The 20,304-nt window shown below is 30.9% G+C and overlaps 2 protein-coding genes across 5 annotated transcripts in view; one reads left to right on the top strand and one right to left on the bottom strand.

The window, feature by feature from the left end:
• The first annotated feature begins 539 nt into the window (after positions 1–539).
• LOC134727523 (G patch domain-containing protein 3-like) lies at positions 540–6,151 on the top strand. Its single transcript, XM_063591903.1, has 5 exons — positions 540–939; positions 2,823–3,379; positions 3,895–4,069; positions 4,361–4,721; positions 5,959–6,151. Exons 1-5 carry the CDS (start codon positions 564–566, stop codon positions 6,149–6,151), a joined length of 1,662 nt encoding a protein of 553 aa, XP_063447973.1. The 5' UTR covers positions 540–563.
• Positions 6,152–10,257: 4,106 nt separating this feature from the next.
• The window catches only part of LOC134680757 (calcium/calmodulin-dependent protein kinase kinase 1-like), a 72,446-nt gene continuing 62,399 nt past the window's right edge, over positions 10,258–20,304 (bottom strand). For all 4 annotated transcript variants that reach the window (XM_063539977.1, XM_063539978.1, XM_063539980.1 and 1 more), the window contains 7 exons: positions 19,507–19,532; positions 19,111–19,164; positions 18,335–18,408; positions 17,911–17,998; positions 15,431–15,559; positions 13,504–13,628; positions 10,258–12,907 (listed from right to left, as the gene is read on the bottom strand). In XM_063539977.1, the coding sequence (XP_063396047.1) occupies positions 12,859–12,907; positions 13,504–13,628; positions 15,431–15,559; positions 17,911–17,998; positions 18,335–18,408; positions 19,111–19,164; positions 19,507–19,532 (545 nt within the window). In that variant the 3' untranslated portion in view covers positions 10,258–12,858. The remainder of the gene's footprint in view (positions 12,908–13,503; positions 13,629–15,430; positions 15,560–17,910; positions 17,999–18,334; positions 18,409–19,110; positions 19,165–19,506; positions 19,533–20,304) is intronic.

Below are 20,304 nucleotides of genomic sequence, written 5' to 3'. Positions count from 1 at the left end.
CAGTTACTGTTGTCCAATGCACCACAGTTGAAGCCTTCATAGAACAGATTCCTACATATGTTCTAAACCAATATTACATCATGTAGTTGTAACACCTTATACATAGTTGTGATCTTAGGGACGACATCAAAAGTTCAATGAAGGATAAAAAAACTTAATTCACATAGTTTTCTCACTGACCCCCTAATTCTGATGTAAATATATAATAGTAAATTTTACCCACACATGCGCGGCACATAGTTATCAATATTATGATGGAGTACGGAAACTGAAAGAAGAGAGAGGAGGAAAAAAATGTTTGTCCTCCCCCTTTTTTCCTAAATCCGGTATTCCTTTTTGTTTTCATATAATGTCCATAATTTACACGGAAAGAAAGTATAGCAAATCTTAACTTATTAAGCACCATCACTTATGATTGTCATTTTCACCAGAGAGTCAGGCGTAATAATACATCTCTGTTTTGATACACTAAGGCGAAACTTTTCGCATATCCGGATTTTCTCTCATTTCATCTCCGTTTCAGATTCAAATATTATCGCCAAAGGGGATTTCCAAAGTCAAAAATGGAGACGAACCAAAACAACGAAATTGTGTATGGAATTGTTAACAATATTCCAGGAACATATCATTCCTCAGATTTACGAAACTTTTTCTCACAGTTCATAGAAACAAATGGGTTTCATTGTTTCCACTTCAGACATCGACCAGAAAAACAAATGCTTCCCAAATCTGCAGATAAAGATATGATAAAAAACGACGCAAAAACGTTCTGTTGTGTGTTCCGTACAACTCCTATTCGTTTAGATAACCTGATCAAAATGTACAACAGAAAACATTGGTTAGATAAAAACGGAGATTCGATATCACAAGTGTGCTACATCTCTAAAATCTCTGTATCCCAAACTACCAAAGACTTTGCCTTGGGATTAAAGCCTGGAGGTATAAAATTTATCAGCTCTGCATTAGTTTAGTTTAAACAATATTTTATTTTCAAAAAGTGCACAAAAGATAATAATTGCATAGCAATATAAAATGTTCCACAAAAAGTAACCAAAAGTTAGTGTGCATTAAATGGCCTTTTCCATATCAGCCTACATGTAGGTATCATCCCGAGATCCCCATATCAGCCTGAGACAGAGTCAAGGTTCTAATATGGGTCGAGGGATGATACCCAGGCTGATATGGAAAAGGCCATGTATTAATCGCTTTATCATATATACTTCCGACAATAGTTTTGTGTAAAGCAAATAAACAAATGCAATAACTAAAACAGTCAAAAACTTTATAAAGAAGTTCAATTATGAATCAAATATACTATACTTGTCCAACAACATCACTACCTCCATCATTCGATATACATTGTATGTATGGTAACATTTCCTATAGAGGCATTTTGAAACATGAAAATTTGGAAGAGTTTTATGATCATTATTACTCCATATTTCAATGTTGTAAGTACTATAAAATGATTCATAATTGTCAATGGCATTTGTTTGCAATTACTAAACTATCCCCACAAATGTTACCATAAATTTGTACGTCTTCATAAATAATACCTGACGTCACAATCATGACAATGGAAAAGTAAACAACCGATACCGGAAATACTGGAAGTAACTTGCACGAGAGGCACTATTATGGGTTTTTGTGCACGAGATGCACCTGATATGGGTTATCAGCCCAGGTGGGAAATTATGGCTTGTGTACTTCCTCATGTATGCAAAAGCTATCATATCAATGCTAAATATTGCACTAGTAGTCATGGTAGTGCAATAAATCTTCCACTTTTTGATATTAGGTCAATTTGCAATTATGCAAAGTTAAAAAATATTCTGCAATTATCATCTACATGATCATGATTATACATGTACAAGACGTAGGCAAATATAATAATGGACAATATATAATATTAACATGATAAATGTGATCTATAAAATTGAGAAAGGAAATTGGGAATGTGTCAAAGAGACAACAACCAATCTAGTTTTCATTTATAAAATGTGAACATTGTTATACATGTACATTGTAAATACATGCATGAATTATATTTACAAAAATGTATTCTACATGTACATGTACATATTTACCTAAGCTTATAAAATCGTTCATGTTTAATATTAATAAATTCCATTCCTCCGACTGAGGGATTTAATAAAATGATAAGTAAACAATACTACATGTAAACTGTTAACATCATCGTTACATGTAGTATAATACAAATTCTTTGTCCAGTGTGCTTGGTGTGGTCTGATTTTCTTAAAATACATGCAAGTTGTTAAAATTGGTCTTAAACATGTTAAAGGAAAATGTTTTCTGTGCCAGTTGTACTAAAATTAATTTGCTCTATATATATATACTGTTTATGTTCCATGAGTACAATATGCTCTCATACTAAAATAATGTTCAAGGATCCAAATTAGTGCCTATAATGTTCATAAACAACTATGTACTGAACAGACATGCCAGAAAAATGTAACAGACAAAGTTGTAAATAAAAACATTGAACACAATACACAGTACATTTACTTCATGTGATTGCCTGTTGTTTTCTCTTTTTACAATTTAATCAAAGTCCTATACCAGCTTAGAATCATGGCTGCCAGTACATTTTACCTACATGTATGACATGTACATACATGTAGATAACATGTATGACATGTACATACATGTAGATACATTAAGTGCAAAAATCCTATTTTTTTGTTATACATGCACATGTACATCATGAACATTTACATCGTGTATGGATTGTCTCAGTAGTTCTATATATATATACAATGTACAAGCTAATCTTTTAATATTTCTTTTCCATATCTTTTCAGATGCTGATCCATTATATAAAAATAGAGCAGAATCAAAGCAAATTCCTACAGATAGAGAAGACTTTACAGATGCTGATTTATCAAAACTACCAGAGTTACATCCCCCTGATGTGATGCCAAATGGCAATGTTGGCACACCCACCAAAGTATTCTTAGAACTTATCCAGCAATGTAGACTCCCCCCTGTGGTCATAAAAAAACTTGGGTTGACCTTTCCTAAAACAAGGACAAATAAGAAGTATGGTGATGTTCCATTTGATTATGGGAGAGAAATTGTTGAAACTGATTTTTCAGATGAAACAGTTACATGTATATCTGGTCAAGGACATAAACTTCTAAGTGAGGGAGTATTTCAAAAAGATGATGTGAACAATATTGCTGGACCATCTCAAAATACTTCAGAAAACGGAGAAAGTCTTAAACAGACAGAGTTAGATGAAAAAAATGATAAAAAGAAGAAGTCAGACAGACATTGGAGACGTGACCCAGAAACAAAGAAGAGAATGAAAGAAAAAATAGAAGAGAAAATGATTGCTGAATCAGATCACTCAGAAGGGGTAGGGAACACAATTTTAACAAGATATGATCAAAAAAAACACCATGACATTGACAACCATTATGACAATGTACACACAATGTATCATGTATGTAAAATGTCTTAAAATGAATGACAGGTTGAAAAATCAAGCATAAAAAAGATTTATCCATTTCCCGACATACTAACTATATTTATTTAATCAAAGTGTGGTTCGTTTGATCTCAGATTTTCATTGGTCAAAATTTGATTATGATGTCAAATTTTCTTGCAATCCTCTCAATTTTGTATTGTGATGGCATGAAAAAAGGCGAACTTATGTTAACCATGTAAATTTGTATATGAAATACCATTAATTTACCTTCAAATATACATGTATATGATGAAACAAATAGATTTCCTTTCCTTACAGCAGGTCACATTGCCTAACAGATCATGCAGATAAGAAGGCACCTGCTCAATGTCAAACAATTGGTTATGAGAGCTAGTCGAGGTAGAGTTGAGAATGAATCAAATTCAAATAACTTTTATTTTCAGGACAATGATAGTTGTGAAGAGTGGGAACGACATGAAGCTTTCCATGACGACCCAGATAATCAGGAACGGAATGAAGAAAGGTTGTTTGAGAATGAAATAGAATTAAAGTGGGAGAAAGGAGGAAGTGGATTAGTTTTCTACACAGATGCACAATATTGGAAGGAACAGGAAGGAGGTGAGAGCAGTTTTATTCCCAACAAAGCTCCCATTCATTCAGCCGTTCACTTTCACAGTTGAAATTAAGTGGGAGATAATTGTTAAACTTTTCTAAATTTTAGAAAATAGATGGCAAAAAATTGCACTAATTCATGTAATAATGGTAATGTCAGGTTTAACCATTGGTCTTGACCTCATTTATAAGGAGGTTATGACTGCATTTTGCAACTTAAGGTTATAGTTGAATTTCTAAAAATAGTTCATTGATAAGGTCAAGATACACTTTCTGACAATATTATTTTTATTGTAGATTTTGATGAACAAACCACTGATGATTGGGATGTTGATATGAGTGCTTACTATGAGAAAGGTGCTGGGGATAAGGACATTAAGGACTTTCTAGCTATGAGACAGTCTCAAAGATGGCGGGACGGTATCGATAGCACTGATAGATTCAGTCTTGGGATTGCAAAAAAACGACAGAAAAAGAATGAGTCTGCTGCAGATCAAGCTAAAATTGGAAAGTTTGAAGTTCATACCAAGGGCATTGGGCGTAAGATATTAGAAAAGCAAGGCTGGCAGGAAGGCAAAGGAGTAGGGTCTTCTAGGGAAGGCATGGCAGAAGCTTTAGAAAATGAAGGACAACCAGCTTCGGTTAAAACAGGATTTGGGTAAGAAGGTTTACTTTGTCTTGTAAATCATGATTAAAAACAATGATCAACATTGTTTTTAAGGTGGTACCCAACACTTTCATCAAAATTGTTTTGGCCCGTTTAATTTTCATAAAATTTTGACAATGCATTTACTATGACCCTTTAACAAAAATATGAAAATTTCAAAAAAAAATAACCAATGTTAGAAAAATTACACTGGTTATATAGCAGTTTGACAAACACAAATTTGATCATTGAGAAGCTTAATATTCCTTTTACAACACAATGTAATTAAAACGTTTAGCTGACTTTACAGAGTTATCTCCCAATAGTGTTAGGTACCACCTTTATGTCAAGTACCATGCAGCTGCACTTTAACTTAACTTTAATATCCTATTTTAAGACAAGTTAAAAGCAAAATAGAGCAACAGAGAAAAGAATGAACCATACTATTAATAGTTTTCATACTAAACTGTGGATATGATGCAAAATATTATTTTAAATATAATTCATGACCTATTAAAAGTCCAAGTGTGATTACTATTAAGCATGTGCACTACTGGTATATCACTTTCCACAAGTTCTTTGGAAAATTATCTATAGTGGATATAAAAGATAATTTACTTAATAGAAATAGGAAGATGTGGTATGAGTGCCAATGAGACAACTCTCCATCAAAGTAATTATGAGTAAAAAAACAGTTATAGGTCAAAGTCTGGCCTTCAACATAGAGCCTTGGCTATCACCTAACAACAAGCTAATAAGGGTCCCAAAATGACTAGTATCAAACAGTTCAAACAGGAAAACCAAAGATCTAATCTACATACAAAAAGCAAGAAACAAAACAAATCACTTAACATCAACAAAGACAACCACTGAATAACATCTGGCTCCAGACTTGCTTATTTTGACTCACAAAATAATATCAATTTGGTGACAGGATGTTTTTTATATAACTCTATAATATAAGCTAGGATATTTTTATAAGTGTAAGCACTTGGTAAATTAATGAATTATTGGGTGAACCTGGTAAAAAAAAAATTGAGAATGGAAATATCTGTTTTCCATGGTTATTTTAGTCCTAGGGAAAATAACTTCGTTAGAAAAAGGGGACATAACTATGTACTTTTTTACATTGAAACAAATGACACAAATTTTACTACTTTCATATCTAGGATCTAGACAATATATCAATCTACAAACCATACACATCTACTATTACAATTAATCAAGTCTTTAAATTTATGTTTTGTAGTTACCATGGAGAAAAAATATCAAGACAATCGTCCAAGCCTAGAACTGCTGACAGGCAGGCTATAATAAGCACAGTTTATGATAGTCAACAAGAATTACAGAAGTCAGAACCATTATTACGAAGACATGATCATTATACCATAACTTATAGAGACCCTGTACACTTTAAAAAGGCAGAGTCAGAAAAAAGTTGATAATTGTTTTGCAATAAATTGTATATATTTATTTATTTTTGATTTAATTATGTTGTTAGCTTAACCTGCAAAAGAATTATAGTGGATATTCAGGCTGAGAACAATACAATTGGTAGAACCTGCAGAAAGAGTAGACTGGGATGAAAATCTCAACTGTCACAGAATGTTGGATTAGGGCAGAAATGTGTTCTTCCTAGAGGCCACTCAAAGAGTTGTAGCAATGATTGTTTAAAGTGCATAAGATTTATTAAGCACCACTATTTTAACCTGATGTGGCTCTGTATAAGAATATACATCCTGCATATCCAAATGGAAAGAGACATACCTCTAGTATTTTAAAAGAGGGGCAAAAGATACCAGAGGGACATTCAAACTCATATATGGAAAATAAACTGACAACACCATGGCTAAAAAAGAAAAGACAGACAGATAAACAATAGTACTCAAGAGACAATTAAAGTTTTGCTACTGGACAGTAGAAGTCCATGGAACAATATAGTTATATTTCAGTCAATGTTTAAGGTATGATTGACAGATATGGGGTAAATATCAAGGAAACTAGCTATCAAAAGTAAAAATAAGAAACATTTTGGAGTCACCCTTGAAGTCTTCAAAAATGAAACAAGCTTTCACATCAAAAGACAACCTATCAATTCCTGTTGTGTACATGCATTCTGAATGCATTTTACAGAGCCAGCTATGGATCTGGTATCATCATGTTTTGAACAATGGAAAAGAAGTAAAAGTGAGATATCATACTAACCACATACACATCATATTTAACAAACCCAAGCTCTATTTCTATTTAAAAACAATCTTAACTTAGATTTCTATGGGTAAGTTTTCTGAGAGCAATGCATTTATGGATTTAATCTCATAGGCCATGCACACACATGATTTGCTAGTTTAAGTTTTAGGGTTCTATATATGGTAAGATACTGGGTGTCATTTAAGGTGGTACCCAACACTTTCACTAAAGTTAATTTGGCTCGTTTAATTTTCATAATGTATTAACTTTGACCCTTATCAAAAATATATAAATTTCAAAAATTTTGAACCAACCGTTTTGTCAGAAAAATTACGCTGGTTAAATAGCAGTTTGACAAACACCAATTTTGATCATTGAGAAGCTTAATATTCCCTTAACAGCACAACATAGTTTAAACATTTAGCTGTTATTGCATAGTTATCTCCCTGTAGTGTTAGGTACCCTCTTAAGTGAAGTATATTTGAAAACAGTAAGTAGGTGTCTGACAAATTCAAATCATCTCACATGTTGGAACTCCTCACTGCAAAAACATTGGCCAATTATAAAATTATTTTGTACAGCTGTACGGTATTGGGACTTTTTTTGGCATATCGTTTGTAACTTTCATTTTGATTATTGTTGCTATAAAAACATAAGCACAAGCTCAGGCGACATATGATTGATTTTAAATGCATGATTTGACATTGTTTTATAGATCAAAGTATGGGATTTATGCTTATAATACCAGTATTCACAAAATTTTTTGGAACATGTGATGTATTAGCAGAACTCTAGATAAAGCAACAGTGCATAGTTGTGTGTAGTGCTTGTTGTGTGTCTGATGAGATAAGCTATTTAATGCTGTTTCTATCAGGTCATTCTTATTTTGTGCTCTAACACCATTGGTCCAAGTTAGGAGAGCATTGCAGCGCGCTAAAAAAGATTTTTAACCGTGTCACATTCTATATGTGCTGGTTATTCAGTAATTCATAGGGCTGTTTTGGGTTGCTGTGTTATATGTTTTTTTATTCTTTTCATAAATTAGGCCTTTTAGGTTTTTTTTCGTTTCAACTGTTTCACATGATGTTGTGTTTGTGTCTTTTATGGCTGACTACAGGGTATAGTTTTTGTTTATTGTTGAAGGCTTAATAGTGACATTGTGATTTCTTAAAACCTTGTCAATTAAACTCTGTTGATAAAACTTCAGAGTCAAACACCATAAGGATGATTTAGACCAAGATTGGCTTCCATTTGTATAAAGCCAAAACTCACCCTTTTCAACATGGAACATAGCAATAGTATAAGAAGTATGGACTAGTTCTAAGGATCTGACTCCAAGCGGGTAAGTTGTGGCTCTAAGAGCATAATGTAAGACAGCAACTTCATGAAGTTTTTTTAATTTAAAGGTCAATGAAACTTGAGATGACATATTTTCCTTTGAATAAATCACAACCAAATATTGTTGGTATAACATCGTCATGTATAATTTCGGATTACGTTGACCTGATCATTTGTGCAAAAACATGGTTAAAGACATTAAGGCATACTGTGGATTCATTAATATTTGTTGAATGCTAAATTTGTGGGTTCTGGGGAACCAAAAATTTTATTATTCCATGAATTACAAATTATTTTAAGGAATATATGTAGACTTTACCAAAACCACGAAATAAAGTATTCACCAATATGCAATTTTCCCTCAAACTACGAAAATTGGAACCCACAAAACTTAATGAATCCTCAATAATATTTAATTAATTCCACATACTCTTCGTCTAAATAAAGTTTTAAAGAGGAAAAACAAGAATGTGTCCCTACTACACAGATGCCCCATTCCCACTATCATTTTCTAGGTTCATTAAAATTAGAAAAATCATATCATAAGGAACATGTGTACTTAGTTTCAAGTTGATTGGACTTCAACTTCATCAAAAACTTTAACCTGAAGGGAGACTAATGGGCCAGCCCACACACAGACCAGAAAACATAATGCCCATAAATGGGGCTTCAAAATTATTCTGATATCATTGAACCAGGGAAGGGTAAAAAATATTTCAACAACCTTCTGATTAATCTTTGCCATTCCAGATTTCTCTAACCAAGGTGAAAATTGCAATCGATCACAATTACTGTAGATTCATCAGGGTGGTTGGATACTGATTATGGTGGTAACAGGTGAACTATAAACTTATAATTGTTCAATGAATTACTTATTTTCTATAGGCTTGTATAACTGGTCACTCGCAAAACCATAAAAACAAATTTCTACGAAAAATACAAGTTTTCCTAAATCAAAGATATCGATATTGGTAACCATTTGAAATAAATTAATCCAGCTTTAATATTTTGAGGGATCTGACAGAAATCATACCTGCTAACTGTCACTATGTGCGGGGGATTTCCCCCATGGAGGTTCCCAAATTGAAATTTTTGAAAGTGCAATTGTGTCCACAATTAAAACAAAACAATTTAATTTTACAATGATTTTAGGCTTATAAAAGTATAAAGGACCCAAAAAAACAACATTAAAATGTATTTTCAGCAAGTTGAAGGTTTTTTAGGACTATGACAGTCATCTTGAACACAAAACCCCCATGGCATTTTGAAAAGTTGGCAGGTATGAGAAATATGTACATTAAGGGTTGGTTGAAGGAACTTCATCATTATTACTGATCAATAAAACATCTGAAAAGTTTAAAATTTTTATTGGAATGAAATATAAAATTTATCTATAATGAATAAATTGACTCTTTATATACAATAAAATACCCGAAAGACATTAAAATACATATAGAACAAAAACTAAATATACAGAAATATAATAATCATAAAACATAATAAATAAAAACATTTAAAATATTTGGATTTCATAAAACATTTTTATATTATAACAGAAACAGTTCATTTTGTTAGATATCATGATAATAGATCTGTTATTAAAAATATTGTAAGTACGATCAATTTGAAAAAAAAAAATCCTTTCACAGCATTTCAGTACAGAACAACATATAAACTGATATCTTACAATCAGTAGACTTCTTCTTCCTATAACAATTAACACTAATTTGGTTTCACTAGCTGTTTCCCATTTCCAGATTGAATCCTTTGTAGAGGTGGGATAGGACCTTTATAGGGACTCCAGGATCTAGTGTTTTTAAGCTTGGGATTTCGGGATTGACCATTTCAGGATCTGGGAATTATTTTTTTCGAATTTCGGAACCTCAGGATTTCATGTTTTTAAGGATTTCAGGATTTCGTGTTTTTAAGCCAGTAATTTCGGGATCAGGACCCCTCCTATCCCTATTCTTGGTACATTTTTTAGAACCTGATTATTTGATTGGTATAGTTACCTAATTGATTAGAAATGCAATTATTCAGTTTGGACTGCTGATAGAAAAAAGTTTTACTTATACATGTATAAATAGTTCATTTTAGACATGACTATGTGCTCCGTACCTATTTCCAATAGGAGTTTGAAAAGCTTCATTTAAAATGAGTTAAATACTTGTGGGGCAAATGTCAATATATCAATCTAAAGTTATTTTAAGGAATGAAAAAAATTTGGTTGACCTGAGGTCAATCTGTGGAAATGAGGTCATTGAACAACTTTGACCTAATAACATGAGCACTGAGACATAGGAAATGTATCGAAAAGTGCACAAAAATCTAAAGTCATCATTAAGACTGCAACCCAATGACACAAAAAAACCAAAAGACATCTACAGATCTTTGTTTGTTTGTATAATACAAGATTGTAGCTACTGATCATAACATTTATCTTCTGAACAACTGAAAAGTTTATTTGGAATGTTTATTCCCCAATTACTCTTCCCCAAAAAGTGGCTTTGAAAAATAAGATCTAAAACTCTGAATAAAAAAATTGAGATTCCAAAAAAACTCCAGCATTGATATTAAAGCTATAGCGAACAGGCTGTGAATTGGTTATATACCATTATATGTAACAGTATCAGTTGATTATCTGTGACTTATGTTCTAATACAAAGTATGAAAAGTTTTTAAATGTTATTATTTTCATGCAAAAAGTACCTTGTGTGCTACAAAATATAATTATATATATTATAATAGTATGCACAAAATGGAACATAAAGAAATTGTGCTTTTATAATTAAAATTCAATGTTTGCATTAAGTTATTAGAAAAACTAATCATATCAAATGGAATTCATTAAAAAAAAAAATCAATTGTGATTGTTTATAAAGGCTGCTCAACATCCATAATAGAAAATCAACATGCTGTCCAGGTTGACAAAATGTTAATGAGATATGAGTATACTTTGCTATGCATGTGACCAACAGTCTATGTCAGATCTTAAACATAAAGTTAAGGTCTGATGGAAGATATATTATCCTGCTCAGAAGCATTCTTATAACTCTGAAAAGAACTGACAATTGCTCTTACTCCTAAATGCAGTATGCTTGGGGGAGAAAATACACAAACTCTAATATTAAACAAAATGTTTGGTCAGCTAGAGGTCAAACCCCTATCTCCCCCACTTAAGGCTAGTTACAAAAATACCCGTTTAGTTGTGAAATATTTTGATTGATAAATGAAAACTGATTTAAAAATGTATCATTCAATATGTTTTTAATAATATTTGTAATGGTCATTTAACAGCCCAAAATTGATTGAGACCTCTGTATAAAAATCAAGATGGTCTCGGTTTGTCTGTCATGTTTTATATGTTTTTCTGTCCATGAGTAATGTTTTAGACAATCTCCATTTATGTGTAATCTTTAAGATATTCTTTGTTTGTGTGTCATGTTTTGTGTTTTTAAACAAAAAATTACTGCAAAACAAAAATACCCAGTTATTATAGTTCATGTTAAAATGTCAGTTTTTGATTGATTAATATAAGGGAGGTAATTTAACCTATTCCATAGCAAAAACCATTCTCTAGTGTCCTTCACAGGGACTCTTGATCAATTGTGTGATTTTTTAACTACTGGTGGTTGTCTTTTACAATACACTTGAGCTTGCTATTCAATAGAGGGGAATAACAGAACATTCAGTATAATAAATTACTGTAAATTCAAAAATTATTGCGAGGTTTTTATTATTGCAAAAAATGCGGAAGATTTGTAAACGCAATAATTTAAACTTGCATTTTGAAATATTTAATATGCATTTAACAACATATATCTCAAAATCGTAATAAATAAAATAGCTTTAAAGTCTAAAATGACAAAATCGCAATAATAAATGCACGCAATAATTTCTGAATTTACTGTAAGTTGATAGAGCATACTGTTATCCCTCGTAAAATATTGTTATCCTTGGCTTAGCCTTGGTTGACAAATTTTCTCTGGGTAATAATCTGCTCTATCGCACCAACAGCTATGTGTTATTGTAACAGTATTAAGTACAGACAAAATTAAAAAGGAAAACAAATTTTAACTAGCACTAGTGATAGAGCCAGATAAAAAATGCAATAAAATTAGAAATTAATAACATAAAAATATTAAAAAAGCTAATTCTAAATTGTGAGACTGTATTAGATTTACATATATAATCCTTGTACATGTATGCTGTATAAAATATAAAAAAGTGCTACTTAACTATAATTTTTTTCTACAATCTAGTTATATAAAATGTTGAAATTTGATTAAAATTTACCCATTAGAAAATATGTACAATTGTGTAATAAGTATAAAAAACATTTTAATATGAAAAGTTGTGCATCAACAATATGAATTTTTTTATTTGCATACATTAAGTACACCCCACATATTATCATATAAAATATAACACACCCTCAAGTTACCAAATACAATAAAGCTATAATTGTTCAACATTAAAATATTGGTAGATATATAAAATCTAGATAAAAGTCAAAGTTTTAAATATAAAACAATAGTTGTTTGTAAGACAAATATCACAACCATCAACCTGGCATCCAATCAGGACAAGTCATTCAGTAGATTAAAGGGAAGTAATTCTGTCATGACACCTCTTCAACACTGGATTCCATCTTGGATTCTGACATTTTTCTGCAATAAAAAAACATGATTATAAAATCTGAAGATATGCATTATGATTATTTTGATATACAAAATAGCTTGATCAATAAACAAAGTATACTCACTACGTGTTTCAAATAAAATCATTACATTAATTTTAATTTTCCAACTGTTTCTTGGACAAGTAAACATGGACAAGTAAATATGACAGGAAATCTGAGGGAGTGGTAATGCATTATGTTTTATGCCCCACCTACGATAGTACAGACGAACGGAGGCACAGACCAGAAAACGTAATGCCCCTCTACTATCTTAGGTGGGGCATAATTAGACCTTTTGTCAAATAAATAATAAAGCTGTTCTCAGATAAGAAAAGACCAGCTTAATTTCGGAGTACTACTGTAGATTTAGAAATTAATGCGATGTTTTTATTATTGGGACAAATGCAACAGGGTTGAAATCACAATAATTTAAACTTGCATTTTGAAATTTTCTATATGAATTAAACAGGATTTTCCTCAATATCGCTAACATCAAAATCGCTTCTTAGTCTAAAATGACAAAATTGCAATAATAAATGCACGTAATAATTTCTGAAATATACAGTATATTAATTACTCTGGTACCTTTTAACAACTTGAGCAAATGCATCTGGTGCAGAATGTGACCTGGATGTCTTCTTATGTTCTCCATTGTCTTTGTGGAATGGATTCTTAAAGGATTTCTGTCTCAAAATACTCTTCACTAAGATCTGCAAAGTAAAAGATAACTTATATTAATTTATTAAAACATAATTGACTATTTTATCAAAGCAGTAAATTTACATCAATGATATTTCATGTGAATGCAAAATTGCTGACTACTGGCATGGGCAAGTGAAATTTATGAGGACTTAACAAGTACAACTACCTCAACCAAAAACTTTAACCTGAAGCGGGACGAACAGAATAACAGATTGACAGACGAACGAACGAATGAACGAACGAAAGAATGCACGAACGAACGTACGGAGATACAGACCAGACAAAATGCCTTATAAATGGGGCTTAAAAATGGTTGAAAAAAACCTGCTAAACTAACCATTTTATTTTGAATTCTGAGGAAGGAATGAAAGGTCTTTTGTTTCTGCTGGGCTGGTAATTGAGATATCTGTACATAACTTTTGGTTAGAATGCATGATAGCAAAGGAGTAGGTCCGGTAAGGACCGATTTTGGCCTCAAATTTCAGTTTCATCTGACGAAAAATTTTGACCACTTTTTAAACACTTAAGTGTCTATTTCATTTGATTCAATTATTTTTTATGAAAGATTTTAACTCATTTAGTCATAAAAAACGATCCGATTCAAGCTAAAATATGAAAAATCTACCAAATATGCGAAAAAATTTCACTTTTCAGATGGTTTTTGTCAAAAATGAAAGTGGCCGCATCCGTGTTCATCCTCAATCTTTATATATGTTATGTATTATCATCAAATACAAGTTCCATTTCAATATTTTGGATGAACACGAATGCGGCCACTTCCGTTTTACACGGAAACCGTCTAAAATTTAAATAAAATGCTTGAATTTTGATGATTTCAGTAATTTAGCATGACTTAATGGTGCTAGTACCCGATATCTGTGCATTGTATTGCCAAAACCAGCCAATATTTATGTAGCAGAACCATTCTACTATCCAATAAATAACTAAAAGTTTACATTTTAACAATTTTGTAAAACTGCTATATTTTGGGGCCAAAAAGGGCTCTTACCGGACCTACTCCTTTATGGAGTTAACTCCCCTTAATTAGCAATTTCTTCTACATTTTAACCAAATTATACCTAAAAATGCTAGAATAGGAAAAAGGAAATTCATATTTGTAAACCTTGTACATTTTAAACATGCATTAATGTAAACTTAAGCAGGTTTAAGTTTGTCATTGTTTCATTCTTGCCAGATTAATTACCTGATGAAAAGCTCTATCATTTCATTATTATTAAGCAATTTTTTTCCCTTATTAAATACATGAATAATATGTCCCTTTCAAGGGATATTTACAGTGAACAAGACTTTTATATAATAATTTTTTTTTTTTAAATTACAATTTTTTTCCTCAATTTTAAGGAGATGAAAAGGGGGTGCGAACTTTACATAAATGTGTACTATACATGACCGAATACGATATTATAAGGCAGATTGGAATAATATATATATTTTTTTTCATATGCTTTTGGCAAATGAACATTATACTGTAATCTATCATTGAATAGGATTGCTACTTTTCCTGACGAAAATTGGTGTTTTTTTTGGTATCTTTGTTAATATATATTAATCACCAATAAAACCACACTGCTTAGCAAAGTGTGCTGAAAGTGATGTAAAGCACCAACAATCTGTCAATCATTTTATACCAATACTTGATTTGAAGAAGGGGGGTTCCCAACCCAGAACAAAGGGGGGGTTCCAACTATATGTCCCCATTCAAATGCATTGATCTTCCCCAAAAAAGGGGGGATTTAACCCCCAGAACCCTCCCCCTGGATCTGCCACTGCACTTGATTGGTTTACTTACAAGTGTATCTAGTTTTGGCACATGTTTAACAACATTATCTATATCTTCTTCAGTAATGGTAACCAGTGTACAGTTCTCCTCCTCTGTTGGCAGGGAACAAGTTCCTCCTTTAGTTACCCATGGATTTAACTAAAATAAATAAGAAAACACTTTTGATTTTTTTTCTACAAAAACTTATGCTAATATTCTTGTAAATAATCTACTACTTTGTGGTAGTGTGACTATACTTTGATATTGTGATACATGTACTATATATTTGATGGGTGTAATATTATTAAATTTTTTTTTTAATTTTAAGTACTTAGTGAGTAGTTACTAGTCATGCTCCACTGGTTATGTTCATTGTATGATCTTTTCATGGCTCAGTGAGTTTTGATACATTTGTTATTTGTTTACTCTCTGTGTTTTACTAGTTTGTATTGTGATTTTTTCTCTTCTTTATTATAATTGGCCAATTTAGTCATATGGTCATTTTGGAGGGAAATTCTATTGTTAGCTCAGAATTTACTCATACTTTGAATGGTATGGTTGTGTGCTGTTGTTTTGATATGTGTATATGTGTGGACATCTTTGATTCTATTATCAGGTCAGTTTTCTCTATTTAATATTTCACATTAAAACTAAAATACTGATATGAATGGATTGTATAGATGATTTTGCATGAATGGTCAGTATGAATGATTTTAGAATTAAAGGTGTATAAAATAGATTTAAACATATAAAAGTATATTAAATCAGTTTAACAAAGTTGGCACAGTCAAATTTATCATTTTGTTACTGTACGCATTGCTTTATGTTTACTAAATATAATGCTGTTACTAATTGAATGGAATGACCTGTCAATGATTATCAGAAGAATATTTGGTAGAATACAATATGTTAAAATGTTAAGATGTGTATTTATGATGATGTAGATAGATTTTTAAGTCAAAGACATGGAAAACCATATATATGTCCATATTGTCACCTAGAATGAATAGAGTTATCTTTCTTTGTACTGATTAGCAGGGTCATTTCTTATATTAAAACGAATCCACTGATCATGAGGTGTTAATTTTTAAATGCGACCAAAACAATCTGGTTACATCTTGACAAATCTCAATTAAAACAAGAAAAACTGTTCAATAAAGTCCAAAACAAATTTAAGATTTAAGAAGAGACATGTTTGCCAGAAAAGATAATATATTTTGAGTAACATACAGTATGACCTTGTAACTTATATAAATAAAGATTAACAGAAATGTAATTGTATTCTCAGGGTATCTTCTTAATATAAGACCCCATTTACACTTGTACGAAATTGAATAGATCTTAAAAAGATTAGTTTGTGTTAACATTGCACAAGCAAGAAGATCAATCTTATTTAATCCAGTGCATTTACACTTCATCATTAAAACAACAGGTCTGACCTTTTTACCTTATATTTTGTAAACAAATAATCCTAAAAATAGAATAGTAAACACAATTCTGCATTTGGCACGCATTTCAAAATGATGTAGAAGATAGTTTGCTCATTGGGGTTTCGTATGGATTTATTAATTATTATTTAGGTTCATACATCACAAGTCATCAAAAAGATATGTGTGTAATCTCCCCTAAAAAAAGAATGGTCATAGCGTTTGAAGATGAGGATTTGCAGCAAAGAATTATAGTATAACTAATCGCCGTATTTGAATATAAAAAAATAATACAACGCGTGACCGAACGATGCATAGATTAAACGAGTGCACAGCACGAGTTTAATCCATAGCGGCGTTCGGTCACAAGTTGTCTTATTTTTTATATTCAAATACGGCGATTAGTTATACTTTTTATTACATTGTCAAATGGCTTTTTTTTTTATGAAATTAATGTACAAAATGCAAGGAACTATTTGTTTTTCCTACGCAGGTTTTGTTTTGACATTATCGATGTCTTGACAACGCCTATTGTTGTATGATGTCAGAGAGTGAAATTATCGGTTTTTATCTAACTGGGAAATCAATGTAATTCATTGCAACCAATGTAATAAATAAAACTTATTGATTAAGAAATAATCCAAAAACAGCGGAATCTAGGTTTACTTTTCTTATTCCATCTATCGTTTTGAAACACCTGTGTTTTTGCCCCCAAACATGCACAGATTTATTTTCATATCTAAATATATCATTCACCTGAAAAAAGTGTTTACACTAAAAGAAAGATGGATTCAAATAAGATCAATATTTTTAAAACGACCTCTGGTCGATCTTTCCCATTTACATGAGACCAAAGATTGATCTTTTTTTTTATCGCTCTCAGTAAAGATTGATATTTATTGCTAGTGTAAACGGGCCCAATATAACTCTTCTTGGAGCATAATTGATGAAATGTATTTTAGTTTTGTAAATGTGTGTGAACCAATGCATGGTGAACCTGTAGTACGATAAAGTCCCAGAAGTGGATACCAACGGTATGGAGGGTCGTTATGATCAAAATATATATGAATTTTGTATACCGACCTTTATCTGGGGCAAGGTAATTCTGTTGTCTGGATTCTTATTTAACATCTTCTGTATCAAATCTGTTAGGGAATCTGTTATCTTTATACTGCAAAAAATATACAAATATTATATATCAAATCAAATCAAATATTTTATTGTCATATAAACTTTAACATGCATAAGTAATAATGCAAATGAATTTTTGGCTTGGTAAAAGTTGTTTTGAAAGTATTTAGATAGTTGAAAGTATTAATAAATTTTCATCATCGATATTGCATTTTGAACTAGAAAAAGTCACTAAAATTGTATTTTGCTGAGACCTAAATGCATTGTTTAAATCATAAACACATATATTTCTTTTTTCCTAAATAAAACATTTATGTAAATATTAAAGGGAAATCATTAGCGATTATATTAACAATATATTACATATCTTACTTACTTGGTAGGGAACTTAACTGGGTCCTTTAATATTTTGTTGTGAAGTGCTAAAGGGAATTCATCTTTAAATGGAACCTGAAAATCAAACAATATAAATCTTAAATTTCTAATCAAAAGAAAAATAAATTGTGTATACCAGATAATATATGCCGTATATATATACAGGAATACATAAATATATATTTTAAAATTCTTCATGTGCATATCCTTAGTCAGGAGCCTGTTATACAGTAGTTGGTTTTTTTTCCTAGTCTGTTATATTTATTTTTTCATAAATTGTATTGGTATAAACTATTTTTCATGTCAGGACCTTTTATAGCCAATTATACAGTTTGGGTTTTTCTCATTGATGAAGGCTTTATGCTTGCCTATAATTGCAAACTTCCACTTCATTTGAACTGCAGGTGATAGTTGTCCCATTTGCAATCACACCACAACTCCTTATTTTCATGTCGTTATTTCATGAAATACCATAAATTATCTCCCCTTACAAATAATTTATTATTATATTTAAAAAACCAGAATACAAAGTAGCAGATAACAGGAAGTAGTTGTCAGGCAGACTCATATTTATGCTGCTGACCAAATATGAAGTCATGAATATTGTGTTCAGCCATTAGCTCTTTTTTTATTTAAAAATGCTTCAAGGCAACTTGTAGTTTTAGACACTCCTCTTTTCAACATTACTCAAATAGATTTTTTTTTCCAATTTAAATTATACTACAAATAAACATAATATATTTTCATATGCTTTGGTTTTGTTGAATTAAAACTTACCTGTCCAAACACAAAACAGTACAATGTGATACCCATGGCCCATATGTCTAGTGCCTGAAATATATTATAAAAAACTTATTTTAATTGTTGTTATTTACAACAAACTAGCTATCAGAAACAGTCAGTTCTGCTAAATTAGTTTGGTGCTTATCTTTTGTTAGATGAGTTTTCAGCTTTAAAGTATATATCTGTTAATTTTGGAAAATGAGAGTCATTTCATTATATTGTTTGTTATTGGAAGAGACTTATGAATCTTTAAAAATATTATATAAGAGACATTTATTCAAAGATAACAATAGATTAGGAGACCATTTCATTCTCCCTACACCATTATTTACATATTAAAATCGAAATGCAATTGATAAAGGTCAGAACTGTATAAAATAAATCACATACCTTTCCACTAAAATTTTCTTTCTCTTCTGAAAATAAAAAAAAAAAGAAATATTTTTTACAACAAAGGAATCAGTTGTGTTTTACTATAAGTTTAACCTGTACCTTGTTCTCAAATGTTAAAAGCAATCAATAGTTTCTTCTTTTGGTATGTACAGTAAGAAATATCCTCTTTTTTATACATGCCATTTTTCAGAGTGTGCAAACTTTTTTTACAGGATATATATTAAAGTGCTGCTATTAGAATTCGAACTTCTTACCAGACTTTTTTTTTTTACCACAACTTAAGGGGGTTCGCGGGTCTAAATCATTTATATAGGATTTCTCTATATTTTTCTATAAATGAACTTTATCTTATAGTTAATAGAAAAATAAAATAAAGAAGTGGGGTCACCGTTCATTTGCGCTCACAATCTGCCTTCGAAAGAAGCATACATTTTTGTAAAAGTGGGTTTTTTCTGTTGTAGTAATAGGAGAAATAAAGTTAATATCGAAATATAAAAAGAAATTTATTACAGAAATCGCTCAAAATTTACAATAATGTAGTTTAAGTACAGCTTATAAGAAAATTATATTAAAAAATATAGGTCACCGATGTATTGAAAAAGATATTTCAATTTTAAAGCCAAAAAATGGCATTTTTCCACCAAAGGGAGATAATTTGGATGTATACATTTTGAAAGTCATCTGGGGCCAACACGAATTGATTGTTTTGAATGATTTTTGTACCATATGATAAAGTAACAACTACAAAAGGTAACAAATAAAATTTGTAATGAAAAACAAATGTTTATTTTTTTT

Source organism: Mytilus trossulus, chromosome 8, assembly GCF_036588685.1.
Source record: "Mytilus trossulus isolate FHL-02 chromosome 8, PNRI_Mtr1.1.1.hap1, whole genome shotgun sequence".
Classification (NCBI taxonomy): domain Eukaryota; kingdom Metazoa; phylum Mollusca; class Bivalvia; order Mytilida; family Mytilidae; genus Mytilus; species Mytilus trossulus.
Note: the sequence above shows the minus strand (reverse complement) of the source record. Positions and strands in the feature narration are given on the sequence as shown.